We start from the raw sequence: 11,278 nt of genomic DNA, 5'->3' as shown, positions 1-11,278 counted from the left end.
TGTATGTATGTTTGTATTTATCTGTATCTGTCTGTTTATTTGTTTGCATATTCGTTTCTATACGTCTGGTGATGATTTGTTTGTATGTCTGCTTGCATATATCAAGCTAATTGTCTATCGTTTTATGAATATTCATTATTCGTCTCTCTCTCTCTTTCTCTCTCCACTTGAAACCGACGATAAATAAAATTGAACGCTACAGGCTGAATTTCGAACGTAGTCACCATGGCAACAGATAAACTTCGTGTTTTCATGGGGGCATGCACTGGTTGCAGTTCACCGTTCGTTGAGTTAGTAAGGGTTGGGGTACGTTAGGCGCTATGTCAGGTAGGCATACAGGCGTGCTTGCTATTTTAGTCTATACTTTTTATTAAATTTAATCATTAATTAATTACTAATTAATTAGTTAGTTAGTTAATTAATTGAATTGTTTTATAATTATAATTGTTTTTATAAAATGCTGTCTGTTAAGTTAACAATCTTGTATGAAGGTAAGGAGATGTTAATTAAGTGAGAACTAGTTGGAAACAGCTGAGAAAATAAATAATATGCATTGGAAATTAATTAATTGATAGTAATAATTTTAAATAACAATAAAAATAACGAAATTAATGATAATTATTATTATTGTTATTAATTATTTTTATTAAAATTATTTTTAACCTGTTTGATAAGGCCGTGTTGAATGCTGGGTTCGTGTGAAACCAACCAACAATTTCGCCCAAGGACTGATTGACGTTCAAGATGATTTGAAAGTTATTAAATAAATTATTTATTAATTTTATTATAGTTTAAATAAAGTTATTTAATAAATTGCCGCTGAAAAAACAACCCAAATGAGTTTTGTATAAATAATTAGTTAATGAACGAACGAACAAATGAATGAATAAGCGAAAAATAATGAAGCACAAACGATGAACCCACACAGACGATCAACATCCAGGCAGCCAAAGAAGCAGACACCTCAGAGACTAACAACCAGAAGACGAGTTGGTCGTTCAAGACAGATGGCGTGCTAGCAAACGTCAACCAGCAGCTCGTCTTTGAAACTGTCGCTAAGCAAGTTCTTGACTCTCTTCTCCAGGGCTGCAATGGTCAGAAAGCCTTTTTTCAGATATTAAATTCTCTTGCGGATTCGATCAGATCACACACACCACACATCATATACACACATACACACCTACAAAACACACTCAAACACACACATAAATACCAGGCAGTATATTCTGTTATGGACAGACAGGAGCGGGCAAAACCTTCACAATGACGGGGCTCTCAGAAATATTTGATAACAGGGGCCTGGTACCTCGCTCCATCAGTTACATCTTCAACCATGTTCAATCGGATTGCCAACGATCCTTCAATATCTCGTAGGTTGTTTCGTTTCGATTTGTTTCGATTTGAAAAATGTTTACAGGGTCTTTTTGATGTTTCCTAACATAAAATAATCCAGTTTAATAACTGGTCATAATTTCAGCATTGCACAGTGTAGTACACAAACATGTACATTTGCCAAATAAACAAATAAAATATTTGAACTCCTCTCGCCAGCATATCTTACATAGAAATCTACAACGAGGTGATGTACGACCTGCTGCCTCACAGCTTTAAAAACGACAGCCGTACCAACAAGAAACAGTTCGAGCCGCTGGCCATCAAAGAACTCGATGATAACAATTTCGTAGTCAAGGGAATGAATTGCTATCCAGTGACTTGCGAGAACGAGGCTTTAAATTTGCTCTTTGAGGTTTTCACGCACTCCCTCATTGAACCATATTTATTAATATCTACATTAATTTAGTAGGCTAACTGGTCTTTCACGTGCAGTCAAATGTAGCAATCAAAAAATTAAAAGCCACCCTAGGCAGAAATTAATCGGGAACATTATTTTTAAAAACTGCTGCTAACATTTAGAAGGCAAGGTGCGGGGAGATATTTATTTACTAGCACAACTGGCGATTGATTTTAAAGAACTACCGACTCCGCTGCATGTTGCAAGCTATCAGCATGTACATATTTACGTAAGAAGAAAGTGATGATCATGAGTTGAAATGCCTGCACTTGTGTTTCCTTACATTTCGACTGATTGAAGTGACGTGTTTGTAACTAGGGCGAGATGAACCGAACGATATCCTCCCACAAGATGAACAGGCAGTCGTCCAGGTCGCATTGCATATTCACCATTTACCTTCAGGTAGCTAGTAACTTTTGAAGTTGTCTCATTTTAGGTTTCATTTTATGAAAAAATCTTTAAAATATGAATAATAAATGATTAAAAGATGAATAAAAATGATGATGGTGAGTAACATTTTCTGAAGAGTCACTCCCTGGTGCATTCTGACAATCGCTACATGATGAGCAGGTTGAACTTCGTCGATCTAGCTGGCTCGGAAAGGATTAAGAAAACTCAAGTCTCCGTTTTTTATTTGTTTGTTTGTTCGTTTGTTCGTTCGTTCGTTCGTTTGTTTATTCATTTGTTCCATTTTTGTTTTGTTCCATCATTTATTCGTTCGTTTATATGTTGGTGCGTTCCTACATTTGTTACTTCCTTCGTTCGTTCATTCATTTGTTTGTTAATTCATTCATTTGCTATTTATTTATTTATTTATTTATTTATTAATTAATTCATTCGTTCATTCATTCATTCATTCATTTGTTCGTTCGTTCATTCATTCATTCACTCACTCATTCGTTCGTTCGTTCGTTTGTTCATCCGTTCGATCAATCATTCATTAATTTATTCTAATTCAATTTGATTCAGTCTAAGGGCAAGACCCTGGAAGAAGCGGGCTACATAAACAAATCCCTGCTATATTTAGAGCAGGTCATAACAGCCTTGACCGAATCAAATCGAGGTCACGTGCCCTACAGACAATCCAAGTTGACCTTCTTTTTGAAGGATTCAATTGGTGGTTGCTGTCTGACTCGACTGATCGCCAACGTCTGGGGGGAGGCCAAGCATTTGTTTGAGACTGTGAGTCGCTGCTGCTGCTACTGCTGCTGCTGCTCTTGTTAATATGTTGCTGCTGTTAATTTGTTGTTGTTGTGGATGCTAACGCTGTTTTTAATTAATTAGTTAGTTAATTAATTAATTTAAAGTTAATTAATTAGTTAATTAATTAATTAACTTAAATGGATTACCTTCCAGGTATCAACATTAAGGTTTGCAATGAGCATGATGAAGGTGAGGGAGCAACCGACCATCAACACATACGTCGATCCGTGTGTGAGTTGAGAGGGAACGATGATGACAATGACGATGATGATGATGGTTTTCATAATTATAATTTGATTTTATAATAACTTTAATAATAATTACGATAATTATAACGGTTACGTGATTGTTACATTTCAATATGGCCACATCGACCACACGTCTGGTGGCAGATGCAAGTGACGCTGCTGGAGCAGGAAGTGACGCGACTGAAGCGTGAATTAGCACTGCACGATGCACTCAACAGCAGCAACAACAACAACAACAAACGAACAACAAACAACTATGACGGGCTGTGTGAGAAGGAGAGAGTGAATATAAGGCAGTGTGTGAAGGCCTATGTTGAAGATCATTGCGATGACATTGAGGTTGGTTGAATGGATGGATGGATGGATGGATGGATGGATGGATGGACGGGTGGATGAATGAATGCATGAGTTGGTGAATGAACAAATGAATGAACGATCAAAAAACGAATTCATTGTCATCGCCGATTAGATCGTGAGTGCCACGCAAGTTAAAGAAGTTTTTTCAGCCTTCAAATCCATCTACCAGTCAGTTAACGTCATTTCATACTTTAATAAATTATTAACCAAAGATAGAGAGAGGAACAAAATAAATAAATAAATGAATGAATGAATGAAAGAATGAACGCCACCAGAGAGAGCTTGAAAGCAACGAACGATGCATACCATAGCAACTACATCCTTCTGAATGCCCACGATCCAAACATCGTGTCAATGTTACAAGCGGTTGGATTGCTGGGAGCAAACGCAGCTGCTGCTACTTCAGTTACTGTTGCAGCTGCTACTGCGGCCACTGCTGCTAAAACTGTTGCTGCAGTTGTCGGCGATAAAAAAGATGATGACAAAAATGTTAAGCAGTCTTGTAAGTTATGTGGCTTTTGACGATTCTTATTCTATCTATCTATCTATCTATCTATCTATCTATCTATCTATCTATCTATCTATCTATCTATCTATCTATCTATCTATCTATCTATCTATCTATCTATCTATCTATCTATCTATCTATCTATCTATCTATCTATCTATCTATCTATCTATCTATCTATCTATCTATCTATCTATCTATCTATCTATCTATCTATCTATCTATCTATCTATCTATCTATTTGTCTTCTTCTTTTTATTATTATCTCCATTATCACCCAGCATCGATGACGTCATCATCATCAACGTCATCGAAGAAGGAGCTGGAGAAGAAGAAGAGCAAAACAGGGTTGGCAAAAAATTTTTATGTTTATTGTTTTTCATAATTAAATAATTTATTTTATATATAATAATATCGTCATCGTGAACAGCATCATCATCATCATCATGAACACCAGTGACATCATCACCATCACCAGACAGCACAAACAAAGCTTAGCATCGGTAAAACAAAACGAAACCGAAACCAAAGAAGAACAACAGCAGCAACAACAAGCAACAGCTGTTGGATCACGTGACGAGAATGTTGATCAGCTGATGAGGAGGAATGCAAATAGAACAAGAAGTGCTGATGATTGTGTCGATGGCGCTCAACTTTTCCTCTGCCACCAACCGTCCGAGTATGATGGCTGCTGCAGCTGCTACAGCTGCTGCTTGTATTATTGTTGTTATTATTGTTGTTGCAATTGTTGTTGTTGTTATTGTTGTTGTTGTTTGTAGGAAGTGAGCTCTCTTGGAGAAATCCAGTTCAGCCTGCCTTTCTTTCATTGGTCATTCGTTTATTCGTCATTAATTAATTCATACATTCATTAATTCATTCTTCGATTTATTCATTCATTCATCCATTTTTTTATTCGTTTGTTCTATCATTCATTCATTTACCATCCATCTATCCGCAGATTTCCAACTCGAAATGAGCAGTTTGAAATTTTCAAGCAAACAGCCGGCTGTCAACTGAACAGTGTCTTGAACGACAATAAAGGTTCATTAACATAATTTATTTAATTATTCAGTCGTTCATTAATTAATAAATCAATTAATTAATTAATTCACTCATTCATTCATTAGAATTATTAGCCTCTAAGAAGCACGAATATTCTTTAGTAGCGAAGGATGTAAATGAATTGAAAGAAAAAATAGACACTTGTATGTGCGTGTTAGTATTAATGTCTCTGTACATATATCACGTTCTATCACTTTGTATCAATCATTGTGTCTCTTTCTCTCATTTCGTGTATTATTCTGTATCACATTGCATTATTATTTACCATTAAATATCTATAATTAAAAATTAAATATCTATAATTATGATTATCATTTTTTAATAGGGTTAATTGTTTGAAATGTCAAAGAGAGGTGGAAGGTAGATTTTTTTCATTCATTCGTTAGTTCGTTAATTTGTTCATATGTTCGTTCGTTCGTTTGTTCAATTGTTTGTTCATTTTTTCATTCATTCATTCATTTATTCATTCATTCGTTCATTCATTCGTTCATTCATTCATTTAACGAACACACAGGGGTTTCATATAATGAAGATGGCGATTTGGTGATCAGTGAAGATGAATATAACGAGATGATTAAATTGAAAGATTTCAAACAAGTTCGTTCGTTCTTTTGTTCGTTTGTTTGTTTGTTTGTTTGTTTGATCATTCAGTTATTCGTTCGTTTGTTCATCCGTTCGTTTATTTATTTGTAGAAGCACACGCACACATACATACAAACACACACACGCACACACACACATGGAAACAAACACAGAAATACAGAGAAACGTATGATAGACTGAAGGAATTGAAGGGAGAAATATTATATTGCCAGAACTCTGTGCACCAATGCAGACTGAGATTGTTGAGTGGTAGGTGATGATGATGATGATGACAGCGATGTTGTTGTTGTTGTTGATGATGATGATGATGATGAATCTTATTATCATCAACAACAACATTAACACCATCAACAACAACAGAATTTGATTGCTGGTTTATGTCTTCGTTTCCTCAAGTCGAAAGACAACAACAATTCATTCATCAGCAACAACAGCTGCAACAACAACAACAACATCAGCAGCAGCAACAACAAAATCAACAACAACATCAACAACAACAACATCAGCAACAACAACAACATCAGCAACAATGTTTAAACGTTCAGTTCATGGAAAGAGCGGGCGATAATTCAGTAGTTCAGAGAAATGTCTGCCTGCCCAGTATTAAATGAATTCATCATCAACATCATCTTCATCATCATCAACAACAGCACTGTCATCATCATCAACAACATCAACAACAACACTATCATCATCATCATCATCTTAAACTAGATACGATTAATATATTTTTTAATGTTTAAATTGATATTTCGTTTGAAAAAAGCGCCGATAATTAAAGTAAGAATGATGATGATGATGACAACAACGATAGTGATGATGAAGAAGATGAAGATGAGAAAGATGAAGATGATGAAGAGGAAGAAGATGAAAATGATGATGATTATGATGTTTTTAGTTAGGTCCATTCCCCATTTAACGTTGCAATTATCAAAAGAATGCATTGCTATGTTGATGACGACGACGATGATGATGCTGTTGTTGACGATGATGATGCTGTTGTTGATGTTGGTGAGAATGTTGGTTATGATGGTGATGATTTCTTTCAAAACCTGGCCAGCGAACAAATCAAAACTACATTTTGTACGAATTTCTGTGAAATTTTTTAGCGTTTTTAAATGTGTTTTTTTTAACAAAAAGTGAATTTAATTTGCATGCTCTATATTCTTTTAAATCTTTGGTGTTATGAAAGGTGGTGATGACGACCTAGATGAAGCAGAAGATGATGAGGAGGAGGAGGATGACGATGATGATTGCTGTAATAAAAATATCCGCTGTACGAGGACCATCATTCAGACCAGGCAATAATGAGAATCGAACTCATAATAGTAAGAGGAATAATGAAAAAGTAATTATTATTATCATCATTACGATAATAACATCTATTGCAAAAACTCAGCAACAGCAACAACATAACCTAACCAGACCGACAGACAGACAGACAGACAGACAGACAGAGTAGTTAACAGCAAGAGAGAAGAAATAATGAAATGACACAAATATACAACGTCAAATATGAATGAACTCGGGTCAAAGGTTGCTCTATCCAGTTTCTCTTCTTCCTTCTCTCTCTCTCTCTCTCTCTCTCTCTCTCTCTCTCTCTCACATTTCTTTCTTTATATCTTTCTTTAAGTGTTGTACGATGATGAGGATGAGTTATAGCAATGATGATCATACTGATGATGATGATGATGAAGAAGAAGGAGGTTATGATGATGATGACGGTAGCGATGACGATGTTGATGATGTTTGTGTGTTAATTATGATGGCGACGAATGTATGTAATAATGGGCTGTTGAGTCATGCAAAAATTATGTTTATGTTTTTTGGTGACAAGCTGGAGATGATGATGACGATGAATATTATAACAGGCGATATATTTCAAACTTGTACGCTAAATTTACATGATAAATCTTTGTCACTCAGCATGGGGCTGTTACTAAACGAAACGAACCATCCAACAAAAATAACCAATCAACCGACCAACCAGCCAGCCAATCAACCAGCCAACCAACCAACCAATCAACTGACCAGCCAACTGACCAGCCAACTGACTTAAAAACAATCAACCAACAAACGTGACGTCATCCTATTTTTGTTTACATAGTGCTTTGTTTGTTTACTCAAAAAGTTTTTTATCGAGAAAATGTTTTCCCTGCTTGACATCCCCGCAACATCCACATCGTGTTATGATGTTTTTGTTGACATTTTTGTTTAGTTTACACAGTTTTATTCTTGTTTACATAATATTTGTTTACACTGTTGCTTACATTTTGCATGACGTTTTTGTTTACATAATACTTCTATTTATTTTTTTGGTTAAACCGTATTCGTTTCTGGTTTGTTTACATATTTTGTTTACTTTTGTTGTTTACCTTAGTAACAGCAGACCACGTGACGTAAAAAATGACGAAGAGTAAAGTGGAGCACTTAAGTTTAATTTCATCAACTAATGCTCCGTTGGCGGGAAGACGCTGTGTGAGGCTGTTGTGGCGGCTTCTCAAATGAAAACTTCGAAATACATAAATGGAAATGTAACAAAACATAATTCAATACAATTTTCATCATCTCTCTTTCTCTATTTTTAATTCTCTCACCTTTTCGTTTTTTATTTTTCTCTTTCTTCTCTCTCTCTCCCCTCTCTCTCTCTCTCTCTCTCTGTTTGGTTTTTGTTATCGTTGAGGAATGATCGTCATTGTGCTGAGGGCTCATATTTGGTTAGCAGTTTAATCCATTTCACATTAGGAAGCGGCAATGAAATGCTAGTTGGTTGGTTGGTCGATGGGTTGGTCGGTTGGTTGGTCGGTCAGTTGATCGGTCGGTCAGTTTGTTTATTGGTTGGTTGGTAGATTGGTTATTAGTTTGTTAACGTGGATAAATAGATGATAGTTCTGTTCACATACACGCACAAACAAACACACACACACGCACATACATCAGCCGAATGATGAATAGAGAATCATTTGTTTTCAAGAAGAATAATTCTTTTTTTAAAAAGGAAGTCAGAGTGCGGTGTGTGCTGAGTGAGTTGGAGTGACAAGAGGACAAATTAAATCCAACCGAAGCGGCAAAATATATACAATGTACTGCTACTGAGATGATGATGTTATTGCTGATGTTGTTGTTGTTGTTGATTTTGTTGCTGATGTTGTTGTTGCTGCTGATGTTTTTGTTGATGTTGTTGTTGTTGTGGAAGTTTTGGCAGTGGCGCAAGTTACTTCTGATGGCTTTTCTCTGTTATGCTATGTACTTTTATTTAAATTTATAATTAAACGTCTGCTATCGTGCGTTGTTGTTATTGCTGTTGCTGTAACTTTTTTTATTAGTAGTAGCAGCAGTAGTAGCAGCAGTAGTAGCAGCAGTAGTAACAGCAGTAGTAGCAGCAGTTGTAGTAGCAGCAGTAGTAGTATTGTTTATGTTTGTTGTTGTTGTCGCAGCGAGCATCTTTAACGGGAACAAAGAAGCGAAAGCTGTTTCTCTGACGACGTGACACCAACAAACATCATTCATGTCAGCTTGTGAGTACGTGTGTGTATGTGTTTGTTTGTTTGTATGTATGTGTGTGTGCGTGTGTTTGTTTGTTTGTATGTATGTATGTATGTGTTTGTGTATGCATGTAGGTATGCTTGAATGTTAGCTTGCTAGTTGTTCGTTTGAATGTTAGGTATAATTAGCGAAGCCACAATAGTAATTAATTTATTAGTGGATTAACACTTCGTTTGTAAGTCCAAATGAAAATAATGCATTAACTAGTTTCTATCAAATGTAATAGCTTAACATAATAAATACAACACTATCGACGACAGGGCCAGCTCATTAACATAATGGTCCTCGGTTAGATATTCATAATGACATCTACTTAATATGCAAATTCTACCTTATTAATATGCAAATGAGTTGCTGTGTGACGCGTCCAACACATCGTAAACAAAGGAAATCATCGTCGTTTTCGTCGTCACAGCAGGCTAGTAAATAAACCAGTGACTGCTGGCTGGTTTTTGCTAGAACCGTTGTTTTTATGCATTTAATACATTTGCCGCTGCTGCTACTACCACTACTGCTACTACTACCACCACTACTACTACTACTACTACTTCTACCACTACTACGACTACTACTACTACTTTACTATTATTAAATCAATAAGATGGAATCATTTTGACCGACCGATAAATTAGAATGAGTCAGGACCACCCAAAGAATGGCCTCTCATACAATCAGCATTTGGAAAAGTAAGACACGAAGAATTAAAATTTAACAAGATGATACGATGTATGTGATAGTACACACACACACACACACGCTCGCACGCGCATGTATAATGTTATGTAACATTGGGTTTTGTATTGGACGCGTGCCAAGATATCAATTAAATTTGATGCACCTTGTGACGTTCTTGATTGTTACGTCATTACGTGACGTCATCAATCTATCGATCGTTGATTAATTGATTAATCTATTTCGAATTCGAATTAGTTAATTAATAATAAACAAATAAATAAATGATGAAGATTCTGAGTTTATTAAATAACATATTTTTAACTAAATTTTTTAATAAACTATTGAATAGAAGTAATCATAGCGCATTTACATATACATACATACATATACATACATACATACATATATATATAAGTACATACATATATATGTTATAAGAATGTATATATAAATGTATGTATGTGAGTATATGTTTGTAAAGACTTGCTGCATGTGCGTCCAATGCAAGGGTATATAAGGAGTGAAATGTATGTGGTAGTTGTTATTTTGAAATCTCTCTCTTCGGTTGTTCGCTCGTGTCGCTTCGTGTAGCGTCTTGTAGTTGTGCTGTTGTTTTATAGTTGTAGTGTTTGTTGTCTCGCTGTGGCTGTGGTTGTTGCTGCTACGTCTGCTGCTGCTGCTGCTGATAGCTTCTTAGGATATTGCTCAATTGACGTCTCAGTTTGATGCTGGATCAATTAATCGTCGGAGAAAATAAAATTTATTCTAAAAACTGAAAACCAAAAAGGATTTTACATGATATGATCATTTGGAGTGAAGAGTTCGAACAGCGTGCGTAAAAATCAGCTGAAGTTTCAAAGTGAGGAGGTTTTTGCTTGGATGATATTTAATAAATAAAAATTTATCTTATCAATATTTGTCTCGTTCGTTCGTCCGTCCGTTCTAGCATCATCACCACCATCGCCGTATCCTCCCAAAAGAAGATAGCTTACTGTTGGGTAGGAAACAACCGCCGACCAGAAAAGGTAGTCTGTCGTTTTAAATTTCATTCTGTTATTGTTCCGCACCAACGTGCAACTATTTTCTGTCTGCATTTTCATTATTATGAAAATTAATAAAACCTCATTCATCCCCGCCAGCCATGATCCATCATTTTTAACCAACAATTATTTCGTTTGTTAATGTTTTCAAATCATCATCACATCCACATCGCATCACATCGCATCAATTTCACATCATTCCTCTGCAGTTTCCATCCATAATCAAATGGAATTTTCCTCTCGC

The 11,278-nt window shown here is 35.7% G+C and overlaps 1 protein-coding gene across 1 annotated transcript; it reads left to right on the top strand.

The window, feature by feature from the left end:
* Positions 1 to 677: 677 nt before the first annotated feature.
* Positions 678 to 4,122, top strand: HELRODRAFT_92006 (hypothetical protein; the record flags this gene model as incomplete). The annotated part of the gene is made up of 11 exons (XM_009013840.1): positions 678 to 755; positions 929 to 1,094; positions 1,217 to 1,370; positions 1,552 to 1,747; positions 2,111 to 2,194; positions 2,319 to 2,411; positions 2,762 to 2,974; positions 3,149 to 3,226; positions 3,388 to 3,582; positions 3,713 to 3,768; positions 3,876 to 4,122. Coding segments are annotated over 11 exons (1,560 nt in total), but the record flags the coding sequence as incomplete, so codon positions are not given.
* Positions 4,123 to 11,278: the final 7,156 nt, after the last annotated feature.

This window comes from Helobdella robusta (assembly GCF_000326865.2).
Source record: "Helobdella robusta unplaced genomic scaffold HELROscaffold_120, whole genome shotgun sequence".
Lineage (NCBI taxonomy): Eukaryota > Metazoa > Annelida > Clitellata > Rhynchobdellida > Glossiphoniidae > Helobdella > Helobdella robusta.
The sequence above is the reverse complement of the archived record's forward strand: the minus strand, read 5'-3'. Positions and strand labels throughout refer to the sequence as shown.